The sequence below is a fragment of the Synchytrium microbalum genome (assembly GCF_006535985.1).
Source record: "Synchytrium microbalum strain JEL517 chromosome Unknown SmJEL517_scf0040, whole genome shotgun sequence".
Classification (NCBI taxonomy): Eukaryota; Fungi; Chytridiomycota; class Chytridiomycetes; order Synchytriales; family Synchytriaceae; genus Synchytrium; species Synchytrium microbalum.
In genome coordinates, this window is record NW_022158389.1 from 25,572 (window position 1) to 50,969 (window position 25,398).

Here is a 25,398-nt window from a genome sequence, read left to right on the forward strand (position 1 = left end):
AAACTTGAATCTGTTGCCGAGAATGTTCAAAATCAAGCCCCAATCTATGGATACCATGGAAGGCTGTCTGGACATCATAATCTGTCTGTTACGAACAAGTGCTGAAACCAGTATACCCTTATTGAGAAGTATAGATCTCGTTAACGGAAGGTAGACAAAACGGAAAGCAGGACAAAAAACGCATACAAAAGCCCTTCTCGCGCTTTTGCCAATCCCGAATTTTAATTCCAAATAGGTCTCTAGTACAAGAGATCCAACGTTGGACAGAAACTTGGTCATTAGAAATGAAACCAAACATACAGACTCTACTATTGCTATCCAAATCACTTGCTGTATCTGAATGTCTCATCAAAAGGTATGATTCGTCTTAGTGCACATTTTTTCCGCCTCGTTGCATACTTCAACAAAGCTCAGCCTTTTCAAATTACCACATCTTAGGACGGCTGACAAAGTATCCTTCATTACGAAGATCCTTGCTCATCTCTTGGGCTGGAATATAGGAAAAGATCTCGATAGCAGGACGATTGATGGAACTGTTGAGCATGTTCAACATGTTGATATTTTGGTTACAGATATGATTAAATACGTTATGCTAAGGTGAAGAAAAAGCAGTGACAATGACAAACGTGGAGTCTATTCAAAAGTGGCCCACCAACTCACCCGGCTGTCTTGTAGGAGTGATACAGTTGGTTACTCTGTAATATCGGGGTTCATCGACACAGCACTCTCATTCTTTGTTCGTCTGAAAGCCAAGGTATGCAAAAAAACCCGTTGTTTATACAAATCTGGAATACCAGTTGCAACTGTTACAATCATTTCCATTTTCTTCGCTCACGTTCACACATTGCGTAGTGCTCGGAAATAGTCTCACCAGAATTACCAATCCAATTATCTCTACCGAACAACGTCAAACCAATGCTACTGCTACTAGAAAACTGTCTCACGGCATTCATACTGGATCGGTATCTAGATAAACTGTTTTCGCATGCTTTGAATCTATGGAGGAAGCTTCTACCGTCTGTATCTGACGCTGGTTTATTTTCATTGCCTCAACCTTCAACGTCTGCAGAGGATCAAGTAGTCGACGGCCCAACAATATCCATCAAAAACACCACAGAGCTAGCCTTCTTCTCCGTCTTCCTTTTACGAATGTTGACTAAACGTGAAATGATGAGACCGTTCAATCAGCAGCTGTCACCTATGGAGAAACCTAGTCTCCGCTTTGCTCAATTTATAATCTCATCATCGAATACAATAACAGAAGACCGACCAATTTTAATGTCAACACGAATACAAGCCCGTGAATATCTACTTGTGAGTGCTCGACGACCGTCACATTGGAAGATGCTTGTGACGGGAGAGAGTGTGACTTGTTTGGATGAGATATTAGATATAATTGTTGGTGCTCTTAAAGAATTTGAGCAGCCATCTAGTAATACTAGTAGTATGGGAAGGCCACGAACTGCGGCTGTTACTTCATCTCACTCGCAGTCACAGTTACAAGAGATCGGAGCCACAAGACCAGCATCTGGAGATCGAATGGTAGTAGTGGTTGGACGATGGAAGTTTGACCGGGATTGTGAGATTAGGAATTTCTTGAAAAAAGGTACGTACGTGAGATGCAATGGGCAATGAAAGTCGTGGCACTGCACTTTCGATTGTGTTTTTTTTTGCCACAGTTGCACTTTTATTTCACCAAAAAACACTCACAATTACCTCTCTTCACCAGATGCATCTAGCATGTTATCACGCCTCTCATCAACATCTCCAAAAACAGACATCATGATGGAATGCATAGATCTTTTGTCATCACTAACATTCAGTCGACGACCATCTGTAATGAGAACAGTTGCACACGCACAACCAACGGCAGCACGGCCAAGTAGATTAAGGCCCGTCATGCTCGCATCTGCATCAGTTGCTGCTGAGCCGGCAGATACATGGACTCATCATTCCATACTGCCACAAGTTGGTGGGAGGGCTGTTAGAGAGGTTTAAAATACATGAGAAATTCAGTCATTAGTTTTTTTCGTGTGGTAAACTCGGGTCGCAGCCTGGTTATAAATATTCAATTTCAATATTATACTGCACTCAGATCGAAACGCCAATTCAAACGTTAAGGATTGCCAGCAACAAAGGGTCTGTTGTACCGAGATCAAGCATCCATTTAAAAAACCTGTACAAAATTCTTGTTTCTTAAAACTCACTAAACATTGCACCGAAACAGGGCAACCAGCTCACTTGAGCTCAAGAGTAAACAGTGCAAAGTATCCCATGGACGTCGAACAACGATTTTACGAATGGTATGCATGTGGTGATTATATGGAAGTGTCCCACGGCTTTGGTTTTAGCTGGATGAGATCGACTCAAACAACGATTGAAGAGAGTACGGCGTTACGAATTCACGCCAGAATTGTGCATCCTAGTAAGACGGAAGGTAAATATTCGTGATGTCTCGCGATAAATAGGCTTCAACCATCAACTCACGAGTTTCCCTCTATGCAAGACCAAGTTCTGACGTTCGTAATACTCGCGGGAATAACATGATATGAGAAATCCCGTTCCACACAAGAGCATACACCACACTATTGATTTGAAACGAAGTCAGTTGCTTGTTCGTGTCGGGTTTGAAAACACTGATCCTTACCAAATATGTTTTGACCCTTGACCTGTCATGAGAAAGGAAGAGAACGTCAATTAACGTCACAGTTCAATGATAAACTGCCGACGAAACTTCAAGAACACATGTACAGTCACTAAGCTTGAAAGAACATTTTCGAAAAACCCACTACTCACATTCTTGTCTCCTCGATGAAGGTGCGTAAAGAGTAATCCTGGTCCTCCAAACATCACCAAGAGCATTGGATAGAAGAAGCGAAATCCAACAGCGAGTATGTACTCATGGACGACGGCCGAAGCTTCTATAACAAAGAGAGCAGCCAGAGCTCTAGAAGCAGATTTGGAGAATTTGCACTTCTCCAAGAATGCCACACTATCTAGATATGCGTATTCATACAAGAAGTCGTAAACGACACCTGAAAAATTACAGGCCCATCAATACTATGCTTTTGTGCTGAATTCTCTGTAGAGTGCTCACCATTCCATTTTCTGTAGAACTCGTTGAAACTAGTACTGTTCCACCAGTCCTTGTAGAACTCTCGATCGGCAAATCTAAATACGACCAAAAACGTGAGTATGATGGAAGTATGAGAAGTAGATATCACAGAATGCATACTGCAGCAATTCAGCCCATAGATTCAACCAGCAATGTAGCAAGCCAAAGAATCCACTATGAAACAGAGTTTAATGCATGAGTAGCGACGAAGACCTGCATTCAATCGACGTTGAAGTCAGACTCACAAGATACTAAATCACAAGAATTTGATTTAGTCAAATGGTAAAAAAAAACACCAACCGGATTCAAGTGAACTTACAAGACAATCATCGATGGCAACATGGCGTTGAATGCTATCGACAGGAACAGTTTCAAACTATCTTCCGAATGAGGAGCCTGGATCACTGGAAACAGGAATTTTTGAAACTAGCCGAAAAAAGAGCAACGTCAGAAATACAACCATATCCGCATTGCCGATGGTACCTACAATAACATAAAGGTACAATATAATAAACGAGCATTCAGCTCCATGCATAAACACATTCGTCCAGCGAACATACGGTGTTCTCGGATACGACGTCCTAAGAAAAAAAGGGAAGGAGAGTTTAAATGAGTTCGATACAGCATTTTGCAGTGAGCATGCCTATGCAGCGTACCTGTACAATAAAGTAGGCGAGAAGATGAAGTATATGAAGTGCGAGAACCCTGCGTCATGAGAAGGTCGTGACGAGAAATTGGATGAATGGTCTACAGTTTGCGGAGATCGTCCTTCAGGAGGACCGAGCATGTATGCTCTAAAGAATGAGTGGAGTTTCATTGACATTCTGACTTGCTCACACATGACAATCATGCCAGATGCTAAAGAAGGTGAAGCCAATTAGACAAAAAAATTGGCATTTGCTCAGCAGAAGTGACAACCACATACCTGGTCCAAGCTGATACTTTAGCACTACCCAACTAGCAAAGAGTGAAAACGCTATCTGATAAATAATATATAATGGGATCATAACCCAGAGCGGCATCGTGGAATGAGCATGCTTCCACCTATACCCCAACACAGCATACAAGAACATGACAATCCAAGCAAACATGACTATATCCAGATGACTGAACGAATACGTCAACAAGCTAAAGTTGATGGCCTGTCCCGTCTGGTAGTATTCCTGCATGCATATACTAAGGTACGAATGCAGCAGTTAATATTCGACGATGAGAAAAAAACTCTAAATTTAAAACACCACCTTATGAATAGTAATGGCAACACGGCAACGAATATATTATATATGGTTTGAAAGTCCTTGGTTTGCAGCAATTCACTTAGTCTCGACTGGCGAGAATAAAAGATCTTGCCACTTCCGAATGCTAGATGACTGCCATGGCTCCAGCGTCTTTGATGTCGTCGTTCACGCATGGTGGCGGAATCGACTCGAAAGTTTGGGTCAAAGTCGTTGACTCTGTCGGCGGCCATGCGGCGTAGCTGATTTACATCGTGAGTTACGCGATCCAGTTCACGGACGACTAGAGTGAGTGGTGAGTGATACATCAGAAGCAGAATGTTGAGAATATGTCAGAAGCAAGATTGTTCCATAACATGTCAAGAAACAGGTTGCTGAAAAAAAACAAGCGAGATCCCAACCAAGAATAGCATACCTGTAGCACGCATGGCATCGCACGAAGCGAGCAATGACTCAATCTCAGACAAGTGTTCCTTCAACCTGTCACCAAAACCAGCATGTTAGAAATGTCGTTGATCTTGTCTCAAAAGCACGATCCACATTGATATGACACTATCAAACCGACTTGCCCTCTTTCCACAGTAGTTTCGCTAAGCGTGACAATTCCATTATGGGTGCTGCTTCTCGTAAGTTGTGATATTCCCAAACCTCCAGATTGTTGCAGGATGGCAGCGAGTGGAGTTTCTTCCTTGTCTATAATTGGCTCTTTAACTTGATTTACTCGAGGAGTTGGCTCCTCATCGACATCCTTCTTGCGTCGAGAACTGGCACGGCGAGTTGCCATATTGTTTGGAATTTGGAAATTTAAGACTTTGGTTCAATCTGAAAAGCAAGGATACGGTTTTTTGAGAATCGATGGAACGCAAAATATTGCGAGATCAAGTGACAATTTTGGATGGGAGTCTTACATGCTGATTGTGATATGGTTTGGTTTTGCCTTTGTCTCGTGCTTTGTAATATTGTGACGTGGACACGTTTCCCTTGGTACTGAACCCCTTGGCTGAAGCATTGGCATTCCCATTTCGAGCGACAAGAATCGCCAAGCATTTGCCTGTTACATCGTCAGCCAAGGTCGCGTTTGAAAGCTCACAGATCTCTTGCCCAATATCGAGCTGCTGGACGTCAAACCCCACAACACCCCGCTAGTCTTAAAAATTACTTGATAGGAATTTATACTTTAGATTGACTTACTACAATGACTGGGGATGCAAGATATCTGGTCCAAAACGATGTGATGACTGTGGCCATTATGTCCTATAACTGTGCTTCCGCTGTAGAAGCAGACGATGATGATGATGATGATACAGCAGCAGCATTATGACTCTTTCGAGCCTTTTCCAAGTCCACATCAGGAAACACAATGTCGAATATCTCATCATAATATTCAACAAACCTCACATCCATGCCCTCCTTGATATAATCAGCCAGCTCATCCCAGTCAGATTGATTCGTCTTTGGGAAGATGATCGTCGTGACTCCTGATCGTTTAGCTGCTATCGTCTTTTCCTTTACACCTCCTATTTTTAGCACTTTACCAGTCAAGGTGATTTCACCCGTCATGGCTACATTAGGGAGTACGACGGTATTTAGAGCTAATGACACGAGTGATGTTGTCATAGTCACACCAGCGGATGGACCTGCGAAAGAAAATGCACAAAAAAATGTTACTAACTCTGTAGTATGAATCGACTATTCAACCCAGTACCATCTTTGGGTGTAGCTCCTTCAGGAACGTGCATATGTATACCAGCACGATCAAAGAATCGATTGGCTGGAAATTTACGAGCAAACATGGATCGAGCATATGTATATGCGATAGTAGATGATTCCTTCATTACATCTCCCATTTGACCAGTACGATGGAAGTGAGATTTAGAAGTTTCTGTAGGTGTTGCTTCTAGCACTGATTCTACATATAATGCTGAGCCGCCTAAAGAGCGAGAATAAAGTTGGGGTGAGGAGTCGTTTTCGGAAGAAAACAACCATACCGAGCCCCCTTTTAATACTCTACAGAGTCGCTTCTCAACTTCACATACCCATAGACGTCCATGCTAATCCCATAACGACTCCTGATGGTGTAGTATCATACATTCGATCTGACGTGTAAACAGGTGACCCAACATAGTCCTTCAAATTACTAGACGTTATTTCTACAGGAGGACCAGCTTGTTTGACTTCAGGAGCGGGAGATGGATCTGTTGTCGTGGCAGTAGAAGCGTTAGCACCATCAGTGGCAGTTGTCTTTGTCTCAGAAGACGCAGATGTTCCTACTGACGGCGTAACAACAACTTGCTCTCGTACAATCTTGAGGGCTGCCTTCCTATACACCTTCTCTATATGCTTCTTCAGATTACGAACACCAGCTTCTCGACAGTATTGCCTTATCAAGGTCTCAATTGCTTCGTTGGCCAACGTGACATTCCAAGAATCCAGACCTGCAGCTGTTCTAGCTGCTGGTGCTAGATACTTGGATGCAATGGCGACCTTTTCTTCAGCTACATATCCTGATAGAGTAATAACTTCCATACGGTCAAGAAGTGGAGCTGGAATGGTTTCCAGCATGTTGGCTGTACATACGAATAGAGTCTTGGATAGGTCGATGGGTATATCCATGTAGTGATCGAGGAAGGAATTATTTTGTTCTGGATCTAAAAGCTCTAATAGGGCTGAAGCTGGATCACCTTGATGACCACGTCCAAGTTTGTCAACTAGCGTAGAGTGATGATCTGTTAGGTATCTTTTGGCTTTCATTGAAACCATGGGAAATCTAGAACATCACTCACTTTCGTCAATCATGATGAGAGGATTCTCAGTCTGCACCTTCTTCAAGGCTTGGATGACTTTACCAGGCATAGCACCAACATATGTTCTTCTATGTCCCTTGATTTCAGCTACATCCGTCAACCCACCAACAGAGAATCTAAAGAACTCTCGTCCCAAAGCATGTGCAATAGATTTCCCAACTGATGTTTTACCAACGCCTTTGAAAACGACAAATTAGGGAAGAGTCAAGCAAAAGGTAGACGTTACAGACTTCTGTACCTGGAGGTCCAACCAGACATATAATCTTTCCTTCTACAGTCCCTCTCAGTTTACCAACAGCAATAAACTCCAAAATACGATCCTTGACGTCCTTCAAACCATAGTGATCTTCATCCAAAACCTCCATGGCATGCTTGATATCAAAGTTTTCTTCCGATCGTTTACCCCATGGTATCTGAGTAATCCAATCTAAATAGTTACGAGTGACATTGAATTCTGAGGCAGCAGGTTCAAGATGTTGCAGCTTGTTGAGTTCCTAGTTAGAATTTGCAGGTGAGCATTGTAATGCAAAAAGAAAGGAATAGATGATAATCCAGTTATCCTGGATATTCACAAGCCTCACCTCATCAAACACCTTCTTCACCGAGTCAGGCATCTGTAAATGAGTAGCTCGTTCCTTGAACTTCTCAACCAACTTGTCCTTCCCATCACTCTCCAATCCCAATTCCTTCTTTATACCCTTCAACTGCTCCATCAAATAATACTCTTGTTGCTTCCTCGTAATCTTTTTATCAACCTCTTGCGAAATCTCCTTTTGCAGTTTCGCATTAGCCAACTCCTTTTTCAAAACCAAAAGTGCTTTCTGTAGCCTTTCGTCAATTTTGGTTGACTCTAATACAGCTTGAAGCTCTGCGGTATCACCAGAGCATATGGCAGCTGCGAAGTCAGAGAGTTTGGCTGGGTTGGCTATAGCTTCACCGCCTGTGTGAGCAGAATACGTCAGTACTTGGTCGCGAGTGATGGAATTGATGGCTGAAATGTCCCGCATGACATTGAGCATTTCTGAGGTTGTTGCTTTTATAACGGGTGAATCGGGATTGAAGGTTTCGTCCACCAGATTATCGACGTTTACAACTGGCAGACCAATTTCTGTAAGGTGTTGATTTATAGGTAGGACGGGTGAGTCTTCGGCTGCTACAGTTTCAGTTGCTGGTGAGTCTTCCTTGACATTCTAAAAGATACCAAAAAAAACCTTTTAGTGGTAACCAATAATTTCCAATCCTAGAATTTACAAACCTTGGGTGGTGGCGGATTCATAGCCGTAACTGTACTAGTAGCTCTAATGCGTCGATGAGGAAACACTACTACAGTCAGCGCCGAGTTCTCAGGCCCAGCATGATACACATTAGTAATCTGCGCAAACACCCCAACATCATGCACTTGATTAATATCCGTCACAACATCCATATCCGAGTCATTATCTTTAGACAAGAAGACACCAACCCACGGCTGTCTCCGATCCATCAGCGACTGGATTGCCTGAATAGCTTGTGGATCTTTAATATAAAGTGATTTATAAAACCCAGGGAATAAGGGTCGTCGAGTTAACGGGATTGCGAGTAATTGTGGATATAACGGTGGTATCTGCACTCGCTCTAGAGCGTGTGTTACAGGTGATGCATCAGATGTCTTTTCAGATTTTTCTGGAGCGTTGCCTTTACGTCTTCCTTTCCCATCACCACCACTGCTTGATCCACCACTACTAGCGGGTGGTTTGCTGTCGTCTGATGGAGGAGGTGCAGATCCACTGCTTCCTGATCCACCAGATGGCGGCGTGTTTCCTTCTACTTTATATGGCGATGAGCGTGTGTTATTAAACTCTGTCATAACGGTGGATGGAGATGGTGACGTGGTGTGTAGCATGCCACCAACATGACTCTCGATTGATCCGGCATCTAAATATGTTGTATCCGGTATACTAGGCGACTTTGCAGCCAAACTAGCTTCTAAATCAGACGTTCCTTCAGATATTGAATTGCCACGTTGGTGTGTCGGTATTTCATCAACACTAGCTTCCGAAAGAGTACTAGGTAAACGATGACGAAAACAGATCAGCTCATAATTCAACGAAATGTAAAACAACAAGATGTTTAATAGAGTGTGTCCAACCGATTATGGCTCCAGAATGAGTTGAAAGAGTTTGGTTCAAATGTAATGTGATTGTCACTCAGAGCAATCCTATCGGAAGCAGATGGACCATCCAGAGGCGTATATGTGGTTGCACAGCGTCTTGGGACACTAGTATACCGAGTCTGGAGCGGCAAGCTATCTCCTATATTCCTTAAAGCTGACAACTTGTTCAAATTCAATGCATCTGACTTGTTTCTGATGCAAGCTCGACACGTAGAGGATGCTAATCGGGATGAAACTTGACCTCGTACCAAGGCACTCTGTCTGGTTAATGTTCTGTACATTTGTCCTGCAGTGACGTGTTGTGTCAGAATTGTTGGAATTATTGTAAGTTGGCTCCGATCGTGATTAGAAATACCACTGGTCTCCCTTTACGTTGCCAAAACAAGTTGATATGTACGCGTAATCACATCTTTAAACTTCTGGTTACTCTTCTCACCATTGCTCACCATTATGAAACGGTTACAAGCGTTGGTTCAAAAAGTCGGTAGTATAAAAATCACTATATTTTACTATATACAACAAACAGCTTTCTACGTTTACTGGAAGATACGAACAGTTCCATCTAAATTCCGGGTTGTTGGTTACTACTACACGAACGTCCAATACTTGAGTTTCTTGAATGTCGTCAGACATACCTGATCCAACAGTTACAAGACTTTCTGCAGACCGATCAAAAGCAACCCCTTGCACACTTTCTTCATGGGCATCCAGTTCATGCATTCGAACTGCCGGATCTACCAAATCCAGTCTAGAACAAGCAAAAAAGAAGTAATGGAAAGCTGTTAATATCCGGAGAATCTAAACAACACTTACATGCGACAGAATCCATCATCAGAGGCGACGGCAAGTACATATCCACTGGGATCAAAGCAAACACGATTGGCACCAGATGGGCCACAAGGAACAGTGACAAACTCAGACATGTTGCGAGCATCCCATACTTTGACGATTCCCATTGTATCACATGTTGCGAATTGTTGGCCCTATGTACATAAGGATTGATTTACATCCAAAAAAAACTTGGATTACATCGAAGGATAGCTTACCTTGAGGGCAAACGAGGCACAACTAATCGTTGCTTGATGCGAACTGAACGTTCGAACACATAAATTAGATCGGGCATCCCATAGACAAACATTCTTGTCTGCTGATGTGGTGACCAGCAGATTCGAATATGGCTGCCACGCCACACTACAAACTGAATCCGTGTGATTTCGTAACGTTGTTTTACATCGGCCCCTAAAAAATGAAAGTCACATAAGAGACTCATCGAGAACACACACGCAATAACAACTCAAACCCAACTCACGTCGCAACATCCCAAAGCTTCACAGTCGCATCCTGTGATCCACTCGCCAGCACATCTCCACCATCTTGAAACGCACACGCCCAAACAGCTTGACGATGATCAGCTAAAGTTAAAGTCACTACACCCTTTGTGAAATCCCAAATCTTGATTGTCGAGTCTCCAGATGCTGTAGCGAGGTGAGCTCCCTTTGGATGAAAATCCAGACAACCAATCCAATCTCGGTGGCCACGGCCACTCATGATCAATTCGCCAGACGGGAAGGACCACATCTTCCATGTCTTGTCGTCAGATACGGTGGCAAATATCATCTTTTTTGGGTGGAATTTGACGCTTTGACAAAAAAGAAAAGTGAGATTATGAAAACGCAATTGATGACCAAGAGGAAGATATAGAAGGAGGCAAAATATAGAAGACTCAAACAAACTTACGCACTAACAGCTAGATCGTGTGCCTTTATGGTCCTGACACGTAAATAGCCGTCTAATTTAGCAGTTGGAAGCTCCATTTTCAAGTATGGGTTGTCTCGTATATCAGACAGAGGAGAAGGCTGTTGTAAAGTGGGTGCGGGTTTGGCTTCAGGCTTTTCCGGCTGTTCGGCGGGTTTTGGAGCCGGTGATGAGATTTCCTTAGCTAAAAAGACCCATAAAATGATGGAACGTTAATCATGTTGGTATTAAAACGGAGCGAGCAACCATTAGAAAGTTTCAACCTGATCTTACATTCGTCTTTGCTTGGCTGCGAGACCTATGAACAGATCAAAAAAGTGAGTGAGGATCGTACAATATCTCCTCGAAGGCTACCAGGTACCTTGGAATGCAGCCTATCTCGTTCTAATTTCAGCATCATCTTTTCTTTCATAGCGACTTCATACTTGTGTCTCATCTGCTTCAACTCGGGCTCATACAGTGCTGTTGCTTCTTTCAGCCTCCGCACTTCACCAACGAGTCTAGCCTTCTCTTGGACCACACGTTTATGATGCATTCGATGGAAATCACGTTCCTTTCCCAGCTTCTCTTGCACTGCTTGAGCCTCTCTGAATTTTAATGACAAAAAAATCAGGAAGTGTATCACGAAGGAATGTTGTCAGCAAACTTACACGGCTCTCGTCTTGGCGTGATCTAGATCGGCTCGTAGTTTACGTAATGATTCCTCTAATTCGAGTGTCTTTTGATATACATCTGGTACGAGAATGACATCCTCCTCCGTCAATCGTCCTCGCTGTTGAAAGTCATGCCACTCATTCTGGATTTAGACATAGGATTGTTAACATTCGAGATTCATTCCAAAGGCAGACCAAATCATGATTTACCTGGAAGGCGTCCAGGGCAACAAACATCCCCTTGTTGACCAGATAGTTGCGTATGAAATCGTCAATGACTTCAGGAGTTTTGGTGAAGGTGGGCACAGGTTCGTCTCCACGTGGATTGTAATCTGCAGGAGCAGCGAGAAGAGCGAGAGTATAGTTGGTTGTTAGTCAGAGCGTGTTTCGACAAGATGCATAAAACAAACAAGATGAGCACCTCCAGCCAGTGTCTTTTCATCGATATCTCGTTCGCGAAATTGCTTTTCTTCACCGAAATCGCCGTCCCTTTCCAGATCTACTATTGGTTCGACCTTGTCAACTAGGTAGGGAAATGTAGCATGTCAGTATTCAAGATGCCCAGTTCTTTGACACGGATGATGGCCATGACGATAGTTCTGAATTACGATGATGACAATGTAATAGTTCTGAGTGATTCTCAGTACCTGGTAACTGTTCTCGTTGGCTATTTGGACCGGCAGAAACACCACCACTTTCAGCAGTTTGTTTTCGAGTATTTCGAGGTTTGACACTCGACGGCGGTGTGGCTGGAGGAAGAGGACCAGCTGCAGGTGCAACTGTCTGCATTATCGTATAGATGATCCTCGGTCTACTCAACCGCGTCTAATGTAAAACAGCTGATGCACAGGGATTTGGTGTAAGGTACGAATTGTGAGCTGAAAAAGTCAAGCACCAGGTCAAGCATTTGCGAAAAATAGAAGCCGTGATTTATTATCACGGCTATTTAACGTCTACATTTAAAATATAAGTCGCGTTTCTGATTGAGTCTGCAGCTGATCTTACACGAATGACAACTCCACAAACGTATTCAACTCAACGGCTGGAGTACATTTTACACGTCGAGATAGTCACAAGTACGATACAACAAAAAGGCGCAAGATCCTCTCGGATCTCGCTGGCTATAGTCAGCCATTTGTGCTTTACACACTCTTCACAAAACCTCAAATCTCAACTTTTCATGTTCTAGGAGCAGCATGAGGCCCCCTCCTCCCAAAAAACGATCCAGTGCAATCGGATTACCCACTCCAGCGACCCATTCCAGCCCCGGTGGATTCATCAGGAGTCTCAAGAAATGTGGTCTCTCCTTCCGTAGACTCTGGACAGCCCTTGGAATAACCGTGCTGCTGATTTATTTTATTTATCATTTACAGCCTGCAAAGCCTTCAAAGCGCATCATCCAAGATGCTCAGAATGCCGTTGACAGCATCAAAGTCGTCCCGGATCTAGTTGCCGAGGAAGCAGACAGACAACCTGCGAAAGCACAACCTCACAAGAATCTAGATACTAATGGTAGGTGCCAAGTAATATTCTTGTATTTATTGAGCTGTATTCCTTGTTTGTCTTGCTGGTCGAATTGTGCTGTTGCTTGTTTATAACTAACGAGCCTCACCCTACTACTAGGTTGGGTAATACCTGATCCATCAACCGTGAAGACAGACGACACACTCCCAATGCTAGAAACACTCGCAACCACATTCCCATACAAACACCCTCTAGTAAACCCACAAACCGCAATAGAAGCTGCACTATCAGCAGCATACATTTACTCTAAAATAGGCACGGCTGGTGTCATTCCACACACAAACATTCCACGCATCATACATCAGACATGGAAGACTACCAGTGTAAAGGACGCCCCTGCTCATGTGTCCGAAAGTGTGGCGAGCTGGAGGCAGAAGAATGTTGAAGTCACTTCCGGGCTGGGTTTTGCTCATATATTGTGGGACGACACTGGGCTAGAAGAGATGGTTAAAGTGATGCACCCTACGATATATGCCACATTCAAGGATTTGCCAAAGAAGGTGCACAAGGCTGATATTTTTAGGTACCTTGTGCTGAATACTTTTGGTGGTGTGGTACGTCCTGTGCATTGGGAGTTCAATAGTAGACTTTGGACTTTTCATTTCTTTGTGTCCTGAAACACATTGTCGTTTCTTGGGGTATGTCCTAACATATCTCATACACTTAGTACGCTGATGTAGACACCTTAACACTGCGGCCAGTCGAAAAATGGCTAGACGCAAACGATTTGGCATCATGGAAGTATAAGGACCAAACGATGCCGGTTTTAAAAGAAGTCAATTTCATCGTCGGGCTGGAAACCGATGTAGAACGAAACAATTCAGTAGACTATAAAGGAATCTATGAAACCCCCATGCAAATGTGTCAATGGGTACGTATCAGCAGTGATCCCCAAGTCGTGAGAAGCAAAAATCACGCCGTCTCACGAATTATGCCTCGCTTCCTAGGCCATGGCAGCAAAAGCAGGACATCCTATCCTCTCACGAGTCATACATTCTATATTCTCCAAACTGTCAACCATGACACCTAATGAAATCAAGAATGCCGATGTACCTCGTTTGACGGGTCCAGCGCCATGGACGGCTGCTATATACGGACATATGGCTGAAAATGGAGTTGACTGGAATGATTTGAGGGAATGGGGTGATCATGCTAGAGGCATTGGAGATGTTGTTATTCTGCCTATTACGGCGTTTGCGTAAGTTGGTTGTCTCGCAACTCGACGTTTGACAAGGATACTGAATGCTCATTTGGTTGTAGACCTGGATATGGACAGGTACTGATTACCGTGTTTGGTAACATGGGATCGAAAACGATTGAAGATCTTGATGCTCGTGTTCGGCATTTATGGCGTGGGGTAAGCAATTCAATTTGTGCATTGGACGTTTTTTGGCTTTTGAGGTTTGGAACTCACAAGACCTGTCGAGCATATAGGTCTGGCGCAGTGATACTTCTTGAGTCAAGAATAATCGCATAATTCGTTTCAATCCATTTCTGTCAGTTAGTATAACATATATAAACACACCCGAACAACACAAAACAGCTTCACTTTTGTTTTTCTGCATCGTCTTGGGCTTTTTAATTAAAGATTATGCGAGTACACGAAATGCGCCAGAAAAATTATAAAAATCAATATTGAAATACGACTGCCAGTATTACGTTATTCAGCGAAAGCTACTAAAAAGACAAGAAACCTGTACAACCACAGAAAAAGAAGAGAGATCTAGGAGATTGAAGACACGACAGACAGCTATCCTAAACAGGCCCTGCTGCCTCGTTTCCATTTTACTGCTCATTTTGCTCCAACGTAGCATATCCCTTCCCAGCAACTTTGGCATTAGCACGCTCCAACGTCCCCAAGAAACCCTGCCCATCTAAAATCCCAACTCGTTGCCCTATCGGCGACGACGGCGACCCATCTGACCCTGCACCATTCCGCCTCCTCTCCGCCAAAAACGCCTCAATATCCAAATCACCTGGACTGGTCGGCGATGCAGTCTTTGGCATTCTATTTCCCGCAATCACAAGCGCACTTGTATCAACCTTCAAGTCACCACCAATAGAATTACTATTCCCATTTGCGTCCAAAAACCCTTCAGAGAATTCTTCAGGTCTTGCGTCCTCAACTTTGACATGCGACCAGTCTGCTTTACCGGAACGACCTGATTTACTCCATCCACCTGTTGGCGATTCTAGTTGTATGGCGTCTCCGCCGCCACCGTGTGCAGCAAGGAATTGTTTCTTCTTTTGTAGTCGGTGGATGCGTCGTACTAGGAAGAGTGCGAGGGCGATAACGGCTGCTATGCCCAAGACTATGAATACTGCTGCTGTTGTGTTTAGGCCAAGTGGTGTTGTGGCTGCGTTGCTATTACTGGTTCCGGCAGAGGTAGGGGGATCTGGGGTCGCGGCGGCTGGTGTGGGAGTAGTGTCGGCGAGTCTCACGCCGATGGGATATATTGCTGGGGCTGGGATTGGACAAACAGCTGTTTGCCTTGTTGGTGACGCGTTAATGTCGTAGCAGTCAGCGGGGTTTACGTATTGGTAGGCGTCTAAGCAAAGATTCGTTAGATTTATTCAAAGGTGGTGACTCTGTGTTTGTTTTTCTGGCAACTCACCTGTGATGAGTTTGCGCATCCACACAAACTGCCAGTCGGGTTCATAAGATGGCACCATCATGTGGATTAAATCCTGCAGCATTACATCGGGATAGGCGTGTATGGATACAGACCAATCTAGTTTTACACCAAAAAATGAGATCTCGAGGTACTGTATTTCATTTTTGAAAGTTTGCAACTTTCTCACCATTGTATCCACCAGCCGTCCTTATGAGATCCGTCCGATAAACCGATGAATTCGTTTGGAAACGGAATCCCGACGAGGAATTCACTTGATAGTTATTTAGAAAGTTGGAGTATGTATATACCGGCTCCGTAGCAAGAGTTCCATTTCCAGCATTTCCACCGACATATGTGTTGTCGATAACGAAATCTGCGTATTGTAGGTCTCGATCTAGATCAGCGGCAGTAGTCCACCCTACATTTGCGTCTCCTGTTGCTGGCAGTGCTAACAGTCCTCCTGCATGTTGTATCAGAGCCTCCTTATACAGAAAATCTGGTGTATTCCAATATCCACTCTGATACCTCATCCATGCGACACGTGCGGGATAGTCAGTGATCTGTGGCTCACGATTTATCTTGTTACAATCATATTCCTGTTGCACTGCGTTGAACAGGAGTTCAGCCTGTTCGTCAATGAGGAAGAACATGGCATAGGCTTTAATCCACTCAAACCGATCCATTGGATGAATTTCGGACATATATCCAAGCGACACGAATGGTCCACTGATTGCTGCCGAGTCTGGATTACCGAATATTACATTTACGGCTTCAGTGTAGCCCGTGTTTAATGTCAGTGGCAGTATCGCTCCAGCAGCGACCTGTTGCAGCAAACATGGGGAGACGAGTGACGCAGAGTTGTACACGTATTTGATAAGTGAGGCCTGACCGAGACGCTCAATGAATGATATGGAGGGTTCGTCCATGACTGCTACGACTTCGACTGGGATTTGAATGAGGGTGCTATAAGCGGCGGTGTTGGGATTGTGAGACAAGGATCACAAAGGGAGGACCGATGAGGCTCCGAAGCGCCTTGAATACTTGAATTGGAAGCATTATACTGCTCTCGCCGGCACCAATAGTATGGTTTTTGGATGCACGACAGACCCTCACAAAACAACCAAACACATGATTCCACTTACTATGCATAATCGGTGATGACGGGGGCCGGGGTGTTGCATAGATATAGAACGTAACTAGTAGATCAGCCTAGTTAGAAACCGTGCGCTCCAGACCCATTGCTTTCAAAGGCTAAGTTGTTGGAGCAATGTAGCAAATAAACATCATCCGTACTTGTTTCCGGACGACAAGTCCTGTATTCTCTTGTATGAATTGTGATAAGATATCTGAAGATGCTGGGCGTAGATGACTGGCAAAAAAGGATGGTATTAGAATGGCTGCTCGCTGTAACCCGAAAAAACTGTAAAGGAGCTTACTCGAATTTATCTTGTTGCCTTCAAAGTAATCGACTGTGGCATCGTATGATCCGACGGGGCATGCTATAGCCATGATCTGCTGTATCTCTCTCTCTCAGCGATGGCCTGGCACGAATTAGGAAGATTGGCTGTTTTGTTTTTGGTGGTTTGAGTTCGGACAGAGGAGATGCTGGTTTGAGAGGGCCGGAAGGAGATCCAATACGTGTATAAGGCTTGAAAACAGTCGATTTTGATGTCAAATCACGAAAAGGATGCTTGTAGAGCTTGCAAACGAAGAAAGGCGTCAGTTTGAACCATGACCGTCATTGCAACTAGCAACACGAGACCTTCAATAGAATTTTCGATCGTTTCATTGTGATATCACGATAAGTAGCGTAACTAACAGGAGTTGTTAATCATAGAGTTGGTTCATTCACCTCCCCTCGCAATTTATAACAAGCGACGACTGAACTGAACTAACTACAAGCACATCAACTTGGTTTAAATAGAGACTCTCATCCGTAGCCCAGGATGGCTACTCAGAAGGGCCCTGGCCTGCCAGCATCTCCAACGCCGGCCAAGATTAACCCATCGCCAACTGCCAAACAAGTACTCCCATCTGCACCCAGTGCTCTAGTTCAATCACCAATCGTCCTCGCTAATAGTCCATCTCCTGTTATTGTCATTGATCCATCTCCCTCTATCGCTCAACCTCCATCGCCCTTACCATCATCCATACCATCTGGAAATGTCGCTTCTGTGGTAATCGTGTCGGCTTCAGGAATCATTGCTGCTTCTCCTGCGGGAGTCGCTGCTTCTGGTGTGGTGCTGGCATCACAAATCATCAATGGATCGCCCACTCGAAACACTCTACTATACTCTTCATCCATGACCGCTTCTCCCACAATCAACAGCATATATGGTGGTGTTGTTGGTGGTGCTGGTGTCATGTCTTCGCCGTCTATTGATCTCACTGGGAATATCAACAATTTCAGCAACAGTAGCAACAATGCTTCTGCTTCTACTTCTGGTTCTGTTGGGTTGTCATCGTCCGCCTTGACAGGCCTCGTCTTGGCTGGAATCACTCTTGTTGGTGCCCTCATTGGAATATTCATTTTTCGACGATGGAAGCTTCAAGTATGTCATTCTTGTCTATGATGTTGTGTGTTTGTGACGTGGCGTACATCACTACTCACTCCATCACCCTTTTTGCTAGCCATCATCAAGCTTCAGAGATCGTACAAGGGGCGATGATATGAATCAAGTCTTCAAGTTACCGTCTAGAACGGCGAACAACTTGCACTCACCGTAATATGAAACGTGAAGAAGGTTGTATAAAAGGAATTCCCATCACTAGTAGATATTGTAACCCTTGTACAGGCCAAACTGTAATATTCACAAAAGGCACAATGTTTAGTCCTCATTTTGCTTAAATATACGTCATAAACCAGTCAAACAGCCCTGATGCGTGTTTCGTAGCGCTTGCACATTAATACAAGATCAGCGCGCATTTAAGGTCTCCTTACGCGTTTCTGAGACGGCAGCTATCAAAATTCGTATTATTCCCATTGTTCGGTACTTGATGGGTATTCTTTGCTTGATCAGAAACTCGACATTCGCCCAACACATTACTTGAACAAAGCAAGCACGAACAGGACGAATCAAAGATGGGTATTCCAAAGGTATGAATAGATTGTCATGAACTGAACCGACTTTACCCTATCAAACCATGCATAACACTACAACTCTTTCTGTAGTTCTTTCGATGGATGAGCGAGCGTTATCCGTTGTGCTCTCAGCTCGTGACAGAGACCAACATCCCCGAATTCGGTAATGCCAAAATATCGACTTAATACTTTAAAATCTTCCGTTTTACTGAATCCCTCATTCTGAATAGACAATCTGTATCTGGATATGAACGGCATCATTCACAGTTGCTCACACCCAAATGATGGAGATGTGCATTTCCGAATGAGCGAAGAAGCTGTCTTCCTAGCTATATTCAACTACATTGATGCCCTTTTTGGCAAAATCAAGCCAAAGAAACTCTTCTTCATGGCTGTTGACGGAGTCGCTCCAAGAGCAAAGATGAATCAACAGAGAGCTCGCCGGTTCCGGACTGCGAAAGATGCAGTGGAAGCGAGAAAAAAGGCTGAAAAGAAGGGTGAAGCGTTGCCTAAGGAGCCTCCTTTTGATTCGAATTGTATTACGCCAGGTAAGATTGGGCAAGGGGTTTGGATTTGGTGTGTGGTGGGATAAATAGGAGCTATGGATTCAATGTCTCATTCTTCAAAATCTAATTGGCCCGAGCAATAATTTACGCATGTTCACGCCCAAAAACTGACGCATCAATAACTCATAGGAACGGAATTCATGACCAAACTATCGACCCAACTAAAATACTTTGTAAACAAGAAAATGAGTGAAGATGCTTCTTGGCATGGCGTCCAAGTCGTCTTATCGGGCCATGAAGTACCAGGAGAAGGAGAACATAAAATCATGGAATATTTACGTCTCGCAAAGTCGCGACCAGATTATGATCCAAATAATAGGCATTGTCTCTATGGACTGGACGCAGATCTCATCATGTTAGGCCTCTTGTCTCATGAACCTCATTTCGCCTTGCTGCGAGAAGAAGTCACGTTTGGGAGAACCAAGAAAAAGACTTCGGCATCTAGTAATCCTGACACCCAGAGTTTCTTTTTACTCCATCTATCATTATTACGTGAATACTTGGACTTAGAGTTCTCTTCCCTAAAAGAAAAGTTACCCTTCGCATATGATGTAGAACGTATAATCGACGACTTTATACTGATGGCATTTTTCGTTGGGAATGATTTTCTACCAAACTTGCCAAACCTTCATATCAACGACGGCGCTTTGGCAACCATGTTCTCAAAGTATAAATCTATATTGCCTGATATGGGAGGATACTTGAATGATGGTGGGAAACTAAACTTGCGTCGATGTGAATCTATATTGCGAGCATTGAGTGATATTGAGAGGGAGAAATTTGAAGATGAACGTATTGATTTGAAGTGGCTCAGCTCCAAGATGGAGAGAGAAGCTGCTGGGCCAGCGAAGAACAAAAAGAATGGTAATTATGACACGACCAACAAAAAGAACCTTTGACCAGTGGCTTCATGTGTATCCTAGCTGACACTCCGACCTTCTCCTAGTGATAACACCATCTCAGAAAACACTACTGGCTTCCATCACCCAATTTATCGATGATCCGCCAGAAGCTCCTGCTCGACTGTGGTTTGATAGTAATCTACCAGCTCGAGACAGAAACTTTATCAAAAAAATCGCAAAAGACTTGTCGGTGCTCTTCGGTGAAGACATCAAAGATCCCGAAACACCCAAAGTCAAATCATCGTACATCGAACTTGACTCTGATGAAGATCAAAGTGATGAAGAAGGAACTGAGGCTAGAAGTCGTGTCCTCGTTCGATATGAAAAGATGGAAGTCAAGGATGATGGTGATATGACGATAGAAAAGCAGCAAGCTGAGGCAAAGAGAATGGTTGAGGAGGAGTTTCAGGGAATTAAGAAACATTATTACAAGGTTTGTTGTTGGTGGAGTTGTTTGTATGTCTGGACATCCTGCTTGGTCACTGACCCCTTTTTGCCTGTCGCAGGAGAAGCTAGAGATTGATTATAGCAACAAGGATCAATTGGACAAGGTTATATATCACTATGTCGAGGGTCTACAATGGGTCTTGTTGTACTACTATGAAGGTGTCGCTTCTTGGGAGTGGTTTTATCCGTTTCATTATGCTCCGATGACTAGTGGTATGATGCAATGTTCGGTTTATGTCTGATCCACGAAATCCGAGTGAGTTTTTTCATCACCTCCAACTATAGACATTGTCGATTTGAGTCGATTTGAATTCAAATTCGAACTTGGTAAACCATTCCTACCATTTGAGCAACTTATGGGTGTGCTTCCTGCCGCTAGCAAGACGCTCATTCCTGCAGCTTATAGAGTACGTGGGAATGTTGGATGCGAAAAAGGAAAGTTTGTACCAGTTATGGATTCTGACTCTTGGTGCAATTTAGGATTTGATGACAGATGTAGCATCTCCCATTTTCGACATGTATCCAGTAGACTTCCAATTGGATATGAATGGAAAGAAGGCTGATTGGGAAGCTGTAGTCAAAATTCCATTTGTGGATCAAGATCGATTGTTGAGAACGTTACAAGGTGAGCAAAACAGGAAAACTTTTATTCTCACCATGAATTGTTTTGCTGACATATCTCCTCCACTTCGACATATAGCTCGAGAAGCACAACTCACTCCTACGGAACGACAACGAAATAATTGGGGTCCTAGTACACGTTTCACTTATGATCCCAATGATGTGCATGTGTATTCATCTGTCATTCCTGGTGTCTTTCCTGGTAATGGAAATTTGATTCTTCAACTTCAATCTCTTTTTGGCTAAGTTGAATTGGAATTCCTAGACATCAATAGTTGCGTATGCAAAATGGAGGATTACAACCTTCCAGTCATTGGACTTCATGGATTTGTGAAGGGGTTGTGTCCTGGTGTGAGACTAGGCAAAGACCTGATGCCTGGTTTCCCATCTCTTCAAACTTTGCCACATACTGGAACATTGGGATATCATTCAGTCAATGTCTTCAATATGGAAGCTTTGTAAGTTTATTTCTGAGGCTTCTCCTCGTTTTGGCGGCATGTTGATTGTTTTTTTTTTTTTTTTTGATTTTAAAGAAAATTTTGTTTTTTTTTTTTTTTTTTTTTTTTTTTTTTTTTTTTTTTTTTTTTTTTTTTTTTTTTTTTTTTGATGTTAGACGAGAGGTTTTGGTCATCTCATTGGCAAGTGATGGTGTTGGTGGCAAGACGGCTGAAGAGTTGGCCAAGGAAAAGCTGGACAAGAAGATATTTACTGGTATGAAATTGTCATCAGATTGTCCATATTCGACATTGAGCTTTATAAGTTTGTCTCCTCCAGGCTGGCCATTCTTGATAGAAGGTCTTGTAGTAGGAATGTCAGATGAATACTTCCACTATTCACTGGCTACTACTCCTTCTGGTCGCCAAGATGTGGTCAAGGCACCACACAATCAAGAGTCTTCGGATCGATTTTTCCGAGAAGCTGACAATATTGAATCTCACTACTCGAAACGTTTTGGTACTCTGATTGGTCCTATTGAAGTTGCGTTGCATGTGCTTCCGCTGAAAGGTATTGAAATTGGTTTATTGAGATCAATACATTATGAATGATTTCTGACTTCCTTCTTTTCGTCATACAGGAATGGCATTAAAGGAGGATGGAGCCCTTATAAAGGAGTACTCGGATTATGATGTTATGGTGCCAATACAAATTGTTGTGGATAGTATTGAAACTGAAGATCCTCGATTTGCAGTGAGTGCTGCCTCGTGGATCGTACCAAGTGTTATTCGAGAATCTTTAGTATCCGCTGATTTATTTGCCTCTTAGGAAAAACCGCCACCACCTATATCAGTCGAGTTTCCTATCGGCTCTAAAGTGTTCTTCTTGGGCAGTAAACGCTATGGCTGTGTTGCAGAAATACAAGACTGCTCGGATGAAAAGCTCAACGTCGCATTGCTCGTATGTCCTGAATCATCTTTTGTCGCTTCTTCAGAGCTCTAACTGCGTTTTGTAACAACACATGTAGGTACCCAAAGAGGCAGAACTGGAAAGCGGCCTAAATTTCACTCGTGATATCGCATTGGAAGCTCATCGTCAAGAGCAATATCATCCTTCATACCTTGCTTGCAAGTTTATTGGCATAAGCTCGCTTGCACTTGCTAAAGCCGCATCATCACTTCATGTGATATCCAAGAGGACAGAAAACAGACACAATATAGGGTTGAACTTGAAATTCGAGTCCAAAGGTCGGAAAGTCTTGGGATACTCGCGGAAGACTGAAAACGGCTGGGAGTATAGTCAGAAGGCGATTAATTTGTTGAAGGACTACAAGGTATGTCAGGCCCTTGTCGAAGAAATCATTTCAGGATTACATCCATTGGACTCAATGCTTTCTTTTCTCGTAGACAACCTTTCCCGAAATATTCGTCGCTCTGGATCGAAAACAAGGATCAGGCGAATTCTTTGAAGATACCGATTTCTTCCCTCACAATGTTGCTGAAGAGAAGCTCAATCAAGTGAAGGAATGGCTCAAGGTTCATGGAGTCAAGGAAATGGAACGAGTGCCTCTTGCTTCAAATGGCTTGACCAAGGTTTGAGTATTTGAATGAGAAACTTAGAAATTATGCGTCAACGCTAAAGAGTTTTTTTGTTATTGATTTAGGATTGGGTGATTGAGATTCAAACTGCCATTGATAACGTTTACAAAGATATTAAGCTGCCAGGGTTCAAGAAACTCATTGTCAAGAATGTTCCAAGACCGGTATGCATATAGAGGAATTTGAGATTACTGATTTTTGTCTGACCCGATACTCTCTCTTTTCAGTCTATTCTGAAACCCGCACATGCCAAGCATCGCCTTACGAATCAAACATTTGAACTCGGTGATCGTGTCGTGCATGTAGTTGATGCTGGTACAGTACCATTTGGCGCTGAAGGAACTGTAGTTGGGATGGACGGAGTGTTTTTGGATGTGTTATTTGACAGACCATTTATGGGAGGAACGAGTCTTGATGATAGGTTGGTTGAAGTTTCCTCCCCAAATGAATTCAGAGATCCTGTCAATTAACACTTCGCTTTTTTGCATCAGATGTGCCCCTTCACGTGGAATGGTATTGTCAAAGGACACTTTGCTGAATACCTCGAATCCACAACCACCTATAAGTCGTCCCACAAAAACATCAATCCAACAAACCTATAATCGATTCGGCATTGGCAAAGGAAAAGCACAAGCTCAAGATTCTAATGCAGTAAATGGATATAAGCGAAGAGGTCCCAAGTTAAATGCAGATGCTGTATTTGCAAATGGTGGTGATAAGAAAGCTTGGTCTAAGAATCCACCACAATCTATCATGGCACGAGGTGATGCCAAATCAAACCATGTTGGAGAAGTACGTCCTGCAGCAGCAACAGCAACAGTAGCAACAGTACGCCCTGCAACAGCAACAGCGCCAAATAGCAACAATACACCATTGCAACCACACACTGTTAACCCTCAGACTGTAGAAGAACGTCAAGTTGGTACTTTAAAGATCGCCATTGTCAAACGAGCCGTCACGATGCCTGCCGTATCTGCAAATGCACCAGCAGCTCATCATTCTACAGCTCCATCAGTAGCTCGGCCCGCTTTGGAAGCTCAACAACCTGCAGTAAACGTTTCAATCGCAGTCAATAATCCTCCAGCTCAACACCAGCAACAACATCAACAATATCATTCGCAACAACCATACTACTCAGCACAGCCATTTGCAGGTAATTCTCAGTATAATGGTGGATATGGTTATGGATATGGGTATAATGAGGGCAATGGATATCACAATCCTAACCCATATGGTGGATATCAGCAATATGGATATCAACAACCATATCAAGGGTACCAACAAAATGGCTATGGCTCGTATAATCAAGGATACTATGACCAGTATTATGCCAATATGAACTCGGCTAGCAGTAGTGGTCAAAATGTTGACTTGTCTGCTCAACTCAAAGGTGTGCTCAATCTCAAAGGAGATACGACCACTGCATCTACGTCTGGTGATGGAACTGTAAGTGAAGCCAACATCAGCAGTGGTGGTAGTAGTGCAGGACCGAGCAAGTCGTCAACAGCCGCAGATCCATCAGCAGGAGACGTCTCTCGTCAAATACTTTCCAGTATGGTATCCAAGCCTGGTAGAGTATCACAAACAGGAAATGCTGTGGGGCCATCATCTGGATATGCTCAATATGGTACGGCTGCTGGACAAGCATCAAACGTTGCAGCGTATCAGGCGACGCATAACGAGCTGCATAATTTGATGAGTGGACAACAATCTGGTGGGAGCCGCGGTTATCTTCATGGTAATCGTGGCAGAGGACGAGGGGGTAATCGTGGTGGTCGTTTCTAAAAGTAGTTTTACCCTTGCAATTTGTACCTTTTGAACTAGTTTTAGCATATGTTAGCATTTTCACAGAACCTAATATATAGTAGCACAAGCCTGGAAATCGCAAAAAACG

General features: G+C 43.5%; 5 protein-coding genes across 5 annotated transcripts; 2 read left to right on the plus strand and 3 right to left on the minus strand.

Annotated features, from left to right (window-relative positions):
• Nucleotides 1-2,347: 2,347 nt before the first annotated feature.
• On the minus strand, nt 2,348-5,134 carry SmJEL517_g04995 (uncharacterized protein; the record flags this gene model as incomplete). The annotated part of the gene is made up of 14 exons (XM_031170923.1): nt 2,348-2,422; nt 2,488-2,585; nt 2,648-2,669; nt 2,797-3,035; nt 3,098-3,171; nt 3,236-3,289; nt 3,361-3,366; nt 3,435-3,541; nt 3,603-3,696; nt 3,772-3,973; nt 4,041-4,291; nt 4,357-4,633; nt 4,766-4,830; nt 4,902-5,134. 14 exons carry the CDS (start codon nt 5,132-5,134, stop codon nt 2,348-2,350), a joined length of 1,797 nt encoding a protein of 598 aa, XP_031023077.1.
• A 470-nt stretch (nt 5,135-5,604) lies between these two features.
• SmJEL517_g04996 (uncharacterized protein) lies at nt 5,605-12,503 on the minus strand (the record flags this gene model as incomplete). Its single annotated transcript, XM_031170924.1, has 19 exons — nt 5,605-5,987; nt 6,056-6,280; nt 6,387-7,058; nt 7,134-7,331; nt 7,393-7,648; nt 7,736-8,344; nt 8,410-9,199; nt 9,283-9,592; nt 9,942-10,054; nt 10,120-10,289; nt 10,353-10,545; nt 10,616-10,945; nt 11,044-11,245; nt 11,335-11,359; nt 11,423-11,648; nt 11,712-11,857; nt 11,925-12,046; nt 12,136-12,237; nt 12,362-12,503. 19 exons carry the CDS (start codon nt 12,501-12,503, stop codon nt 5,605-5,607), a joined length of 5,214 nt encoding a protein of 1,737 aa, XP_031023080.1.
• Nucleotides 12,504-12,910: 407 nt separating this feature from the next.
• On the plus strand, nt 12,911-14,696 carry SmJEL517_g04997 (uncharacterized protein; the record flags this gene model as incomplete). Its single annotated transcript, XM_031170925.1, has 6 exons — nt 12,911-13,226; nt 13,338-13,792; nt 13,906-14,109; nt 14,186-14,436; nt 14,499-14,595; nt 14,673-14,696. 6 exons carry the CDS (start codon nt 12,911-12,913, stop codon nt 14,694-14,696), a joined length of 1,347 nt encoding a protein of 448 aa, XP_031023079.1.
• Nucleotides 14,697-15,023: 327 nt separating this feature from the next.
• On the minus strand, nt 15,024-17,362 carry SmJEL517_g04998 (uncharacterized protein; the record flags this gene model as incomplete). Its single annotated transcript, XM_031170926.1, has 6 exons — nt 15,024-15,787; nt 15,854-15,970; nt 16,041-16,816; nt 16,996-17,049; nt 17,147-17,222; nt 17,290-17,362. The coding sequence occupies 6 exons, from the start codon at nt 17,360-17,362 to the stop codon at nt 15,024-15,026; spliced, it is 1,860 nt and encodes a 619-aa protein (XP_031023076.1).
• A 1,573-nt stretch (nt 17,363-18,935) lies between these two features.
• Nucleotides 18,936-25,289, plus strand: SmJEL517_g04999 (uncharacterized protein; the record flags this gene model as incomplete). The annotated part of the gene is made up of 18 exons (XM_031170927.1): nt 18,936-18,950; nt 19,026-19,098; nt 19,166-19,483; nt 19,631-20,365; nt 20,448-20,836; nt 20,910-21,063; nt 21,136-21,257; nt 21,331-21,475; nt 21,551-21,673; nt 21,737-21,929; nt 22,085-22,476; nt 22,547-22,659; nt 22,735-22,866; nt 22,934-23,239; nt 23,313-23,498; nt 23,570-23,668; nt 23,732-23,925; nt 23,996-25,289. The coding sequence occupies 18 exons, from the start codon at nt 18,936-18,938 to the stop codon at nt 25,287-25,289; spliced, it is 4,983 nt and encodes a 1,660-aa protein (XP_031023075.1).
• Between the last annotated feature and the right edge of the window lie 109 nt (nt 25,290-25,398).